Raw genomic sequence first — 14,617 nt, forward strand, 5'->3', positions numbered from 1 at the left:
GTCCGTAACTCTGTTTCTATTGCCTCATATTGTCCTAATTCAAATTGTCCAAATTATTGTTACTCTAATTGTATTATTATTTTATAACCATTTTATTACTATTAAACTTTTAAAATTTTAAAAACAAGTGATTGGCATTTTTCACATGTATATGCACAGAGCCATGATCCTTCTCACCACTTCACCCAGGCTGTGTTCAATCCCACTGTACATGAAGATTTGTGAGAATGGGAAAAAAAAACCCCAAGTACCCCATGAAGCTCACGTGAGCTCCTCTAATGACGTAGGTCCAAATTGAAAATCCAATTAAATGGATAACTGTTCCCAAAGACATAAGTGTTCTTAAAATCTCAGCCCCAGCAGTGCTCATAACACCTTGCTGTGTGAGCACACCTTACTGTGGTTGGGGTTTTCCCTGCTGCATTTGGCCTCTTCCAGATGATCTTCTAAAATACAGTTTTTTTTCCCAAGTGAAGTACAGTTTTATCCCCAGTAAATGTCTTGGAATTAAATTTCCTTGCCCTACTTCTGTATCTAAGCTAGAGACAGCCTGGGTGGTTGAGATGCAAAAGTTTCATTAGCAGCACACCAGGTTCCACTGTTGTACATTCATTTGGAACTGCAGCTTTCATGTGCAGAAGTGCAATGCAGGTACTAGGGGTCCTTTGGCTAGTCCTGCTGAAGTGTGTAAACCGGCCTGGAGACAAAGCCTGCATCCAAACCCTGCAGCAGAACACATTATCAGAGTGTACTTAGAGTACTCATTAATCCTCAGCAGGGCAGTAAAAAAGGAAGTGATTAATGAAATGATCCGTGCAGCATGGCTGCTCCAAGAGGAAGGCACAAATCTAAACACTGGTCGGAATTTTGAAAACAAGGTGTCACCAAACAGGACAAAAGAAACTTACCCAACACCAGTTTGATGTGAATAAGCAGACACTTCTTTTTTTTTGGCACTGGGAACACACAGGATTACACCTCCAAACATGTTCCACTTAGTAAACAAAATTCATACAATTTTTTTTTTTGCCAAGTCATCGTTACATAAGTTGTTTTATGTACTATGCATAATTCATCCGCTCTTAAATTTAATCTTTACAATAATTGGTTTTGCTAGTTATATAACTTCATTAATATTCCTACTCTAAGACAATCATTGATCATCTCTGCTGAGCTCTACTGAAAGGAATCCTTGACATTCAAATCAAGATGGGAAGGGTATGAAGTTTCCAAGCAGTGTAACTGGTGTGCGTGATGGTCTCCACAGTTTCTTGAACAAAACATGAGAAATCCAGTGACTTCTTGGTGAAGTTTCTATGACTGCACATTTTAAATACTCCTAACATTGCTGTACCTTATACTTTGCTTTTTTCTAGCTGTAATAATAACTCTTTTATATGGTTAAATCAATTATATTATCAGAATATTTATAACACTATATTTATAACAACTCTTTTTCTTTCCTGCAGCAGATGACCCATGCATTTGTATGTTTGTGTGTACATACATACATTAACATACATAGATGAGCCTCTGTTCCAAGTGGATTGACATGCACAGAATCTGAAGGATGGTTTACACACACCTTGCATAAGGGTGACCGACCTCACAAGGAAGTAATTCAATGAAAAAGTTCCTCAGTAGTTATGGACAGCATGGATATGTAGACTGAAGCCACCAGATGTTTTCAGTTAAAGGGTAACCACACCTGTCTGCAAATGCTTTCCCTATTCATACTTGAAAAAGCTGAAATCTACTCTAAATGGAATATTTTAGCTCTAGTTTTGGTTCATCTCAGCAGGTGGCAGTATGTGCAACACTAATTTAAACTCTAGGATGTCAGAGATACTTAAAATTTGTAAATAGTAGACAGCACAGAAAATACCTCAGGAAGGCAGGAAAGCAGTGCACACTATTGCTGAAAATTAATGGCAGCTTATGTTGACTCTGCATGTTGGAATGCAAAAACTAGGGAAGCATCTAAAGGATATCTGCCAGAAATTCACATTTAATGAATGTGCAGTAAGTCTTACACAGCTGACATTTCACACTCTTCAATAGAAAGGGAAAAGCTGCTGGGTTGATCTATTTGTTTTCCTTTGCTCATCTGTTTTTCTGGCTGCTAAGACAACAGAAGTATTGGAAATAAGATGATGTAACTTCTCACTGAATCTCTACTGTTACAAACTCTGCACTGTACAATCCAACAGGCCAAAGTACAGGTAAGCACTGGCATTGTGTCTCATTACAGCTGCATTATCAGCCACCACTGTGACTGTCTGGAAGGGCAGACAATAGCCAAGTGTCACCTCTGTCTTCAGAGGTGAAGGCAGCACATGGGTGTGCACTGGCAACCAGGGACAAGTCATAAAGCACACACACAATGTCTGACTTTACACTGCTGCTGGCAAAAGATAACTGGAGTTCTGGAATTGGCATCTATTTATTGTAGCTCTAAATACCAACAAGCTGCTTGTTGATTCCGCTGTCAGGTATCCATCCTGCAGAGCTGACCTTTGGGAGCTGTTTGCTGAGTCTCATCAAAGAAATAGTAGGCCAAGCTCATCTGCTGTTTGTTGAAGAGCTCACTGCAAGGACAGGCATGATGGCTGTTCTTCATTCAGCCAAGAAGAAAGGATAGCTTCAGCACAGGCTTGCTTAGTCATGAAACTGCCATCCAAACCAGAAGCTATTTGTGAGCTTGAATGACACGAGCAACTAGTTGCACTGCCAGCTGAATGTCAGCGCAGACAGGGGACTGCTCTGACTGCAGCTGGGCTTTGTGCAAAGAAACACCAAGGAAACACCAAGGAAACACCAAGGAAAAACACATTGAAGGAGAAGGAAAACACAGGTATCATCAGAAGGGTCCTTATAAATCTCTGCAGAAGAAAAGCTCAGAGAACTTTTTGGTAAAATTATGGTAAAAAGGCATCTTGGTCTACAGACAATTCTCAGTTTATATCTTGTCCATTTGATCAGTCTTTTTTTATATAGAAATACATGCCTGCACCTATGACCTGTTTCTTCTCCTAAAAGAAATGTGCAATTTAATTCACATTGAGAAAAAAATAAAAACCAGAACAACAAACAACAAACAAAAAGCCAGATTAACAAAACACCCTACAGTGTTTAGTGGATGATGACAGCTACACAAGAAGAGAGAGATAGAAAAGACCCCATAGAAAGATTGCCAAAAAACCCCACTCATCTTTACAGTAATTGCTCTCACATGAATGAATCAGGAATAACCAATTGATAATCTCGGGTTCCTTGATCAAAGGTAGCTACAGCAACACACTGAGAAATCTTTGCTTAAGAAGGATGATTTCACTTTCATTACTCTATACCAAGACCACATGGAAGGTATCTTTCAACCTTTTCCTTACTTAAGGTAACCCACTGGAATTTGATTTTTCATGGAGAACCATTTCCTTTTGTGCCTCTAAAGGTTTGTTAAAGCCTTTTCCCTATGTAATCCTTCAGCATCTTGGCTGCCTCAAGAATACTGTTGGACAGGACCTGTTTAGTCAAAAGCTGTGGCTTAAACTGTGATTGTCTAAGGTATTTTTTAAAGCAAAAATACTTGATCATGGTATTGTAAGGAGTTTTTGATCTGGCAATTGAACAAGTAAATGTATTTGCTATAACATGGGCTTTAAAATTTACAACTGCAACGGTATTTTACTACTTCTATTGTGTGCATGTGAGCTGAACCACTTGGTATTTATGTGCTTTAAACTGGCAGTGCAGACACTCTGGCTACTCCAGACTTACAGCTGGGAATAAAGTAGCTGCTATGGCTTAGTCTGATTTTCTGATAAGCTGCACAGGGTTATTAAGTGTGATTCTCAGCACTGTGCACAGTAGAATAAGCTGAATTTCATTCTGTGTTTAGAAACTTCATCGTTTTCCATTCTGACCATTTTGTTGGTCTTTTCTTCAGCACTAGCACATTTCTGTCTTCATAACTTCATGTTTTGCTATCACTGAGCACAGCTGGCAAGGCCCTGTAACAAGCTGCAAAATCTTTCCTGGTTCTGAAATGGCAGAGAGCTCACGGCATTTTGGTGCACAAAAAGTGCCCCTGTTTGATGTTACACTATGCCATGGCTCTGCTCTCATCACATTCCCCAACATTACAGCACGTTATGCTCCTTGTGTGACCTCAGGGGATCCTGACACAGGACCTGACAGACTTCATGTCATGCACCAACCTCATGTAAGATGAGAGGTCTGATGTTGCTGCATCATAAAGAGATTATGTGTCTCTGCATTTATCTTACTCATGTCAGTGGGTTCAGCAGCTTGACTCCTTGCTGTTGAGAATGTGATAGGAGATTGCATACAAGGTGAAACAATAGTGGGAATAAAAGGTCAGACCTTGGAAAAGCTAGGAGGAACAAATTGTCATGGTTCAAGGCACTGCTATTATGGACCTTTTCTTAGCTTTTGGTCAGTCATTGTACTTAGGTGAGATGGAAAACAAAGATTTTGTCCACTAATTTTAGGCTGCTTTGAGGCTAGCAGTGCTCTGGTACCAGTTAAGGGATATTTTATTGCAATCCATAAAGTGATTGCAACTGGTGTGGCCATAGGTAAAGACCAGTATTTTGAAGTATCAAAAGTGTCAAAATGGGTGCACCAATAAAATATTGAGTGTCTTACTCCTATGTCAAAGATGTTATATGCCTACTAACTAGACCTAAGATTACTGAATGTGGTAGAATCTGGTATAAAATAGCAGATAGCTGACATATCACTACTTGAATGCAGAGCAGTGTGAGGGTCATCAACATTTTTGGTTTTTACTCAAAAGCATATCTTTAATAACGAAAATTTCCTTTCAGGCTGCAGTAGTTCAAGTTAAACGGCATTACTTCGAGGATGGTAAATGCTTGGTTCTCCCCGTTATTAGTCAGAAAGAGACCCGCAGCGAGTGGGGAACATTAGCTGTTAACCAATAACAGTAGCATGTTTGACTGCCCTCACCCTGAAATTGCTCTTTTTGTAATGGTTAACTGCTCTTTTGTAACTCACAGCAGGGGGGTAATTTTCCCATCAAAGGAGCTAAGATAAAAGGAAAGAAAATTCTTTCCATCTCGCGTGTAAAAGACCCATTTGAAAAGACAATCATTACTGTACACTACAAAAATTCAGATAGGAAGGTCTAGTGCATTTTTAGACTCGAGGCTATCGGCGGGGGAAAGAGGTTGATTAAAGGAATTACATTTGAATTGAAGGCGCTTCTGTTTTACTTTCTCTCAGGTTTTACGGCTTCTTGTCCCCAGGGTGTGCCGGAGCGCGGTGAGGGCGCTGCGCCGCCAGGGCAGCTCGGCCGTCGGCCCGGCCCTTGTGGGAACGGGCGGCGGTCGGGCAGGAGGAGGCAGAGCGGGGATTTCCCTGCCTCCCTCGTTCGGATCCCGTTCCCTCTGCCCCCGCGGGCCCCTCTGCCTACTCTGGGCATGCCGCCCCTCTCCCTCCTTCCCCGGGGGCTCCGGGCCGGGCAGGGTCCCGGCAGGCTCCCGCCTGGCAGCCGGGCGGGGAGGCCGAGCACACGGGGTCAAGTTTCCCGAGGAAAGGCGCGCGGCCGGGCTTCCCGTCATGGCAGAGCCGGAGGATGAAGGGGCCCGAGGCTCGGTCCCTGGTAGTCCGTGTCCCGGCTCGGGAACACCCGAGTGCTCCGCCTGGCTTGGCGTTTCCCACACCCGGCGCCCGGAGCACGGCGCTGGTTGCCGGGGAGGAGCCGCTGTGTACAGGCTGCGCAGGGCCGTGCCAGGCCCGGGCGGGCCGCGGTCGCTCCCGGGAGGTGTGCCCGTGTGGGCGGTGTCGGGGCCAGAGGGGTTCCCCGGCAGGAGCGCTCCCGAGCGCACAGGTGCGGGCGGCTGGGGCGGCGCAGGGCGCACGGAGCCAGCAGCATGGCCAGCCCTGGCACAAAGGCATCGTGGCTCTCGCAGCCGAGCGTGAAGAGCGTGCTGGTGTATCGCAACGGGGACCCCTTCTTCCCGGGGCGCCGCATTGTCATCCACGAGAAAAAAGTGTCCAACTTCGATGTGTTCCTGAAAGAGGTGACGGGCGGGGTGCAGGCGCCCTTTGGAGCGGTGCGGAACATCTATACTCCTCGGGGTGGGCATCGTGTCCGGCAGCTGGACGAGCTCCAGAGCGGGGAGCAGTACGTGGCTGGTGGCCGGGAGGCCTTCAAGAAGCTCAAGTGAGTGGCTGAATGTAAGATTTATACAGAAATGAGTATCAGCATCTGGGGTTTGGCACGGTGGCAGTGCTTCAGACGACCCCTCACCCTGTCCCTTTTATTTATTAGTCATTGCGGAAAGAGAACTTGGAAGCTGTGACACAGGGCAAAAGGAAAAGATCTTTAGAGGCGAGCCCCAGAAAGGGTATTCGTACCATGAGTCACACAGTGACAACTCCTTGACAAGACGGTAGAAAAGGAGAAACAGCCCCTGAACCCGAAGGACATACGGGAATGACGTGTTGTTGCGATGTCTGTGCTTAGCTGAAAGGCCAGTATCCGTATTTGTGCTCAGGGGTAACGTGGTGAAAGCAGTAAAAGGTGGAGTATTGACAGTCCTGCCCCGAAGTTAATGAGCTTGGGAGTTCAATACCCAATCCTTCCTTTCTTGTTTATTTTTTTAAAATTCTAAAGTATTCTACCCAGTTATCTGTGTCTCCATCACTTCTGTTCATTTTGGATACATGTATAGCCTTTTAATGTTTCTCCTGTTATTTAAAAGATGACCATGTACATTCTTTTTCCTGTCCAGACCCCAAGAATTAAGCTGCCAGTTTGTCTGTTTTCTAGTGAGTCACTGAGAGAATAATGTGAAGGAGGTCTGGGCTTTTAGGTGTGTTTCCAGAGTGGCTCTGCATGTGATCAGTAATTGTTCTTAATTCTGTCAGTGAATGTCATGGTCTCAATTGACCATGCTTTGTCTTTGTGGGCATTTTTTCTACAGTGGACTTTATGGAAATGAATCTCAAAATTAACATCCCCTTTCCAGAGATGTTTGAGAATTCATATCATCAACTACCACCTTTACAGTGTCTTCCTCATCTAGAGTTGAGGACATTATATTTTTCAGGAGAGCTCATTAGTGGCTTATTATGTTTCAGGACAAAACTCTCTGTGTAATGAACAGGATCTCTATCATCACCCTCACCATTTCTGTCACTGGCTGCTTCTAAAGATTTATTGAAGCTTCTTGCACTTCAGTAGGAAAGCCAGAGAGAAAGATGTATGACAGGCTAAATATAAGCCCTTTTCCAATAGTACTTACTCTCTTCTGTGTCAAATGAAGTGCTCAATTCTAAGAGATATCTACCATTACTTTTTCATATTAAATCCTGTGATTCTGTGGATGGTTTAAAATTGTTATCAGCACATCATGTTACACCTCCCTAAATGTGTTTTGTGTTGATAGGCTACAAATAAGTAAGTGTTTGGCATTAGCATGCACTGTTTAGAGAATTGAGCACTCTGGATTTGTGTGGGGAGAAGTATTTCTTTTGGTCAGGCCACACTGTATGGGTCAGAGTTTTATGGTGAGACTTTTTCAGACTTTTATGATTGCAACATACAACAAGGTATCTAGTTATTTAAGGCCAATAAAGATAATACTGAAAGAAAAGAAAAGCTAACCTAAGGGACTGGGTAAAACCAGGCTGTGTTATATATCCCTTGATATTATGTCCTAGTCCTGTGCCATAGAGAGGATAAATGGGATGACTTGAGATCCCTTCCATTTCTGCATTCAGAATTGGAGTTGTTCACTTATTAATATTTGTTTACACAGTGCTGGAAATGTTGGCAGTGCTTTTATGAGCATTAAAAAGAAGATGAAGGGCTTAATGTTGAAGTTGTTCTTAATTGGGTTGTAGACAGAATGGTAATTAGGGAGACACCTTAGACAGAAAAGTCAGAGGAGTGGAAGGGTTAATTGGAAGGAACAGTTTTCTGAAAGGAAGTAAAGGAATTAAAGAAAAATGTGTATTTTTGTGTAATGTGTCACAGGTAGACAGTTACAGTGTGACAGACCAAAGCATCTGCCTTAAGGGATTTGATGGCAGCAAGAAGTTTGATTAAAAAAAACAAATCTATTTATTTTTATTTTCCCCCAGTGATTCTTATTGGCCGTATTAATTGCTATGACAGACTCTGCAGGGCTGAACTTTGAAATGGAGGCTTGTTGCACTGATGTGTGGGAGCTGTGGGAGTGTAATGGAGAAAGTATCCAAGGAGTAGCAGAAGTTGAAAGTGTCACTGTACAGCTTCAAGCAGTGCATTTGTTTCTTCTCGGATGCCTTACACTGAGAAGTGAATCTCTTTCTTTCTTTCTTGTTCACAGTGAATTCAAGAATAAACTGCACATGAGCCAAACCCTGCCTCTTAACATTTTGAGGTTGATAGTTCTGAGGGCATATATTCTAGATAAACTGCTGAATAAAAAAAATAAAAATCAGTATTTAGAAATTCTGATTTTAGAAAAAAATGTAGGAATTTTCTTCAATGGAGAAAATTTTAGTCAATGTTGGTAATTTTTGCAACGTATAACAAGTTTTCAAGCTTGTTTTGTCATTTAACGGTGTCCTAAGTTTTCACACCCATTTTTGCTGTATATGTGGTAAGGTGTGTTGTTGGTATATTGGAGTTGTTGCAGTGGTGAGTGAGAATGCACACATAGGCTGCACCCCTGTGGAGTTCTTCCCCAGCTCTCAGCTCTCTGAAAGAAGACTGTCTACGCTAGAGCTGGTTTCGATTTTTAGCTTTTTTCCAGCATGCTACTCCTCCATCCCCCTTCCTTTGCCCATGTACTTGTATCTGTGCTCATTCATCAATGGTAGATTGGTAGATTGTCCTCTTTCCAGCTGTGTATTTCTAAATAATGCTGTAATTTCAGTGCTGGCTTGGCTAGCCATGGGTTGGGAGCATTTCTGCTTTCTTAGTAAGGGAAAATAAATTCGTAAAATTTTTGGTCTGAGTTTTTTTTGTGTGTGTGTGGTTTTTGTTTTTTTTTTTTTTTTTTTTGGGGGGGGGGTGGGTTTGTCATTATCCAAAAAAAAAAAAAACCACACAAAAAAAACAAAAACAAAACCTTTGCTCTTATGTAGAACTTTTCAGATTTGCAGGGCCTTGAAATTTGAAGAATGAATGTCCAGACATCTGCACAGTGAATTTAAGCCTTTGACTAGATATTTGCTTTGCTTTGTCACTTTTCTTAGTTTTTGGCGAAGTAATTCACAGGTGCTTTGAAAAGAAGAATCACAGTCAGCAGATATTGGAAACATTTTGCCTGAGGCACTTACCTCTTTTCAGTCTTGAAGGCTGTGAGATTTCTTGGTTTTGGTCTAAAGAGAACTCGTTCCTTTTTCTACCGAGAGCTTGGAACAGTTGTTATTATTATTTGTTTCTAAACATGAGGCTTGTAAAAATGTTATCCTATATTGTTACACTTACCTTTTTCAAATCATTGGCCTGCGCTTTCTACGCTGCCTGCATGGCCAGGCAGCTTTGCTGTGTCTTACTGTCCCCTCACAAGGAAGTCTTCAAATCCTTGTGACCATTCTGTGTACCCTGATAAATGATTGCTATTCCTTCAAAGAAAGGAGGATGTTTTTTCTTTGTTTTTTTTTTTCCTGCTTTTGCACCTTCATTCAAGTGCCATGAATTCTTAACTTTGGCCAAGCAGGAATGTTTCTTCTGGCAAATGAATCTAACCCCAGTCATTAACTACAGAGAAAGATATTACTGTAGGGCTGCAGATGTTGTGAGATCTGAGGTGTTATGGTGAACTTGCACTGGTGCTTGGCTTTAGGTGTACCTGACTTCTCAAATAAGGTCTTCTAGTCTGAAACTCCTGGTAAAGCACCTTCCCACTGGAAGTGAGATCAGGGAACATCAAGGAGAACATAATATTGTCTAAATAGATGCATTTTGTTTGCTAGTCCAGTTGAGGCATGTGTTTTATCCATAAAATAATTATGACGCTATTATTGGTTCATCTAGCCATGAGAAACAAGTGTTTAGATGTGTCCACATTCTATTGAAACCCAAATGGTATAGATCCTTTTAAACTTTAGCTGATGCCCTGAGTGTGCAGGCAAGCCTTCCATCTATCAGAGACTTACTGTGAGAAACTAAGAGGCAAGATGATGACTTTGAAAACTCTGGTAAGGTGACACTGTGCTGAGAATTATTGATCCACTCACAGCTGTATGTGAGCTTCTTTCTGACAAGGGGGTTATTGATGGTCTGTTCTAATCACCAGTGACTTGAAGGTAGGTGGGTGGTTCTCCCCTGTGTTTTATATTAGCCCAGAGGGCTAGCCTGAAGATTTGTATTAAGTGTTAGTTAATATTAATAATTACTTACTTTTTCTGTTATTTTGAAGCATAACAAGTTTTAAAACCTTCATGTGTGAAAAAAAGTGTAGAATATCAGTATTGTTTAATTTAGAGGATCCTGTAAATAATCAAGTTGTTCTCTTTCTACAGCTATTTGGACATTGGAGAAACAAAGAAAAAACCTGCTGAAGTCAATAATGAGGTAGGATGGCTGAAATACTGAAGAAATAAGCCTGAAGTTTATGTTAGTGACAGATCTGAATTCAAACCTGATTTTTTAATATACATTTATTCTATTTAATTTTATAATAATACAGTTATCTACCATTCTGCACATATTTCTTCAGTGCTTATTACTCTGGTTGCTCTGAGCATGATATATTGACTGTCTTCTGCTCAGCTTTCTAAATTGCCACATCCAGCTAAAAAGTCAGTAATAAAAAAGATCCCTTGTTTTCTTCCTTGAATCTGGTCATAAACCTAAGGGAGATTTGTACTTGCAGAAAAAATTGTAGGAATGAGAATTTTGGGAGTTTTGGACCAGGAAATTTTCTTCAAAATTTGGTATTTCCCCTGAAGAAGAGACATTTTTGTTTGAAAAATGCCAGTGTAAACTTTTAACTAGTTCTAGTCCATAATTTGCCAAGCTCAGTTGTTTTCTTCATCAGTGCTTATACTGTAGTTGGAGGAGATAACTGCAAGCTTCAAAAAGCATCGTGAGGATTTGTGTGAGATGTGTGGCTCTGCATTATTTTTACTGTTTCATTGTGTGTGGAGGTAGCAGTGACTCCCAACAAACATTTGTGTTCCAGCTTGTGCCTCACAAGAAGCATCAGCCTACTTGTTTGTCAAATTCTTTTGCCTTGTGCTCTTGGGCCACATTTGCAGCAATTCATGACTTGTAAGCAGGTATCTTCAGACAGTAGGACACTAGAAGATCCTCAAAATTGCTCTAATGGCCTTTAGTGTGATACTCAGATACTTCTTATCCAGAAGATATGCAATACAGCACTTTTTTAATTTAGCATAACTTGTCACCTGTATTTTTTTTAATGGGCTCACTGAACAGGAAGATCAAATTCAAGTTGAAGATTTGATAGGCTGCTGCTACAGCTACCCTGTAAATTTATTTTTAGTTGGATACTTATCAGTACAACTACAGCCTTGCTTTTTAAAAGCTGGTTTTAAGGCTGATTATTTTGCTGGAAATCCTTAGAAGATTTTTGATATTACAGAAAGTCCGTGCAGTTGTAGAAGTAGTTGTAGAAGTTGAGAGGTTTTTTTTTACTTACAGTTGCGTGTTTGATAAAAAGGGCTTTTATTATTTTGTCTGGAATCAGTGCTCATTGTATATTATCTTAACACTTTCAGCCATGTCTTGGGGCTTTGAAGTAATCCAGTATAAAACCCTCCATTATCTCAGCTTTCTTCTTCATATTTGACTTATGTTTGCAATCTCCACTGTCTCCCTGTGGAGAGCTTAAATCCCTGTGCTGAATTTAACTTAAACATGATTGATTTATTTGGGGAGAGGAGTCATAAAAATGAGATGAAACATATTGGTAGTCTACAGATTTTTATCTGGCCTTATGAATAACACAGTTGTCTTTATGCCCTAAGAATTTCATCGTGGGAGTGAACTTTCAGGGGACTAGTAACAGAAGTTTTAATGCCCAAATTAGTTTTTAAAATTATATGAGGCAGCAAGCCCCAAGTTACTTTTTTTTTCAGATGTTCACTTAGAAATCAAAACCCTAGATTTGTTGTAGGACCAAGAGAGGCAGCACTATTTCTATCATGCTTAACTACAAGGGTATAAAATCTGATTGCTTCAAGCACATGTAATTTGGCATTTTGTCCACTAAAACAATTGCAAGTATCTGATTCTGGTTTGTGTTCAGGGAGTCAAAATGAAGAAAACTTTATGCAGCAGCTGTACACTGTGTATTTGTATGCAGCTGTGTTCCTTTTGTGTTAGTTAAACTGCCAAATGCTTGACATCTGCTTTTGGGAGCACTTTAATGTTGTTCTTGCAAGGCAACATCTCCATTACTTTAAATTTGCAAACTAGAAAATGTGTGTCAAACCAGAATTAAGCAAAAAAAAAAAAAATTATGTTCAAGATATGGTGTAAATCCTCTGGCAGAGCCATCATGCTGTAATAAAACATCTCAAAATTTTAATGGTTGTGTTACTGGTAGGCAAAATAGTAAAAAGATTTCATCCTGACCCAAGCTAAAGCTTTGTTGCAAACTCTTTCTCAGGTGTGTTTCCATCCCTCACTTCTTTTGGCAGCTGAGCTTCTTGTTTTTCAAGAGAGATCCCTTTTGTACCAAAGCTGATGTGCAAGTCCAAATGCACGTTAAATGATGTGCTTGAGGAATCTAACAATTGATCTCTTGGGAAAATACAGACCAACAGAGTTACCAGTTGTTTATTACAAGCTTAATTGTTTTTAAAAGGTACCGAATGTTATTTTCCAGTTATATGGGGAAAGTCTGAACATTTGTATTTTTCTAGGCACTGTTTGATCTAAATGGTCTCTCTCTCTGCACTCAAAAGATGAATTTTACTTGCCATTGGCAATGGGCAAGCTGAAGAAGAATCAACTGAGCTTTCATATTTGCAAATCCTGTAGGCAGCTGTTTATTTTAAACTCTCTTTTCTTCATAAAAATATGTTCAGCTGGAGCCTCCTTTCTTCTTTGACTTCTTCTGATCAGCTACTCTTTGAACATGCTGCAGTAAATGAACTTTGCCCTGTGATAGTGTAACAGCAAAGAATTACAGGTACCCAAGAAAAGCAGAAGTATTTTGATATTGAAGAACCAGTCTCTTGCAGCTGAGAGAAAAAAGGAAGGTTATACTGTCTGTATGAAACATCATCTGTTATCAGAAGGCCATAGCAGGCCTGCAGTAAGCTAGTCTACTGTTGATACCCTTGCCCTTGGCTGATCTTAGGTAGTAAGAACATTGCATTTTTTTGTCTGCGCTTCACTTTTTCTCCTGAACTTCTAGGACAATGTGATTGTGTGGGCAGCTCTGACACAATTATGTCACATTTTCCCAGTTTTCCCAATTACTTTTTCACTGTTTTACCTTATTTTATTTTTCCATAACTCCTTTTTGATTGCAACTTCTTGTTTTATAATTTGGTTTAGGTGTGGTCACATTTATAGGAGTATTTGTTGAATGGAATAATCAATGTTTTTATGAATGATTTTTCAGAGGATTAGTAAAGATTCCTCAAAGCTATCCTACATGTATGACCTGCATATTTGTATCTGTAACACCTCCAGAACGTCTCTCCCAGTGAAAACACTTACTAATCACAAGGACTTGAGTGAATGTTTAAAAATTTTTATAATTTTAAATTTCTTTTTCTGATCCAGTGCCTATCAGTTCTCACATTGGTCACATTCTGGAAGACACAGACATGGGCTAGGACATGGAGTAAAGTGCTTTTGCTTTCTAGGGAGCTTCACAGAACGTGTTTGTGCCTGTGATGAAGTGTGACTGCACGGTGAAAATGTGACTGGCAGAATGTCTTCTACCAGTGGTCTCCAGGTACAGCCCATCCCTCAGCAGCTGCTGGGGGGTCTTGTGGACCAGGCATAGCAGACTGGCAAATCTCAGTGTAGTAGTGGCCACTGCATTCTTGGTGAGATCCTGGGACAGGTCCTGGTCCCTGTTGTCCAGTGCTGAGAGAAGAGATAAGCACCATGACGGGGGAGTGTGAGGTAGAAAATACAATGGTTGAGACTTGGTAGATATGAACTTAGCAGTAAAATTTTCCCCAAAAGCATTTAAGATGATGCTATAAAATTATTTTGAAGACTTGCAAATCCTGCATTTCCCTCTGTTCCTCCATGTTTCAAAATTAAAATTATTCTAGTATCATTTATGGCAATTGTTTTTCCTCTTCCTTTGTTGCTTGACAAAGTCACCACTCATCTCTCAGCAGTAGTATGATTGCACTTATCTGCAAAAAATACATTTTGGAAGTCTATGATGTTGTCTTGGTTTCACAAATTATTTTGGTCTGTTCATGCTGGATATACCTTGTATCTAACTTGACATGAATCATTCATTTTCAAGTACCTTCTCATGAAAAATCACAGTAGTTATAATTATTTTTTATTTTAAAACTACTGTTTATCATGTTTGACAACATACATGTTTAATCATAAGGAAAATCTTGTCATTTTTCAATTATTGGGCTCTTGATTCACTTTAACATCTAACTGTCACTTAGAAAT

General features: G+C 40.5%; 1 protein-coding gene across 1 annotated transcript in view; it reads left to right on the forward strand.

Annotated features, from left to right (window-relative positions):
* The first annotated feature begins 5,889 nt into the window (after window positions 1-5,889).
* Window positions 5,890-14,617, forward strand: part of DCDC2 (doublecortin domain containing 2) — a 54,563-nt gene continuing 45,835 nt past the window's right edge. Inside the window, exons 1-2 of the mRNA XM_063159699.1 lie at window positions 5,890-6,211; window positions 10,510-10,561. Coding sequence (XP_063015769.1) covers window positions 5,919-6,211; window positions 10,510-10,561 — 345 coding nt within the window. The 5' untranslated portion in view covers window positions 5,890-5,918. The remainder of the gene's footprint in view (window positions 6,212-10,509; window positions 10,562-14,617) is intronic.

This window comes from Melospiza melodia, chromosome 1 (assembly GCF_035770615.1).
Source record: "Melospiza melodia melodia isolate bMelMel2 chromosome 1, bMelMel2.pri, whole genome shotgun sequence".
In the NCBI taxonomy this organism is placed as follows: Eukaryota; Metazoa; Chordata; class Aves; order Passeriformes; family Passerellidae; genus Melospiza; species Melospiza melodia.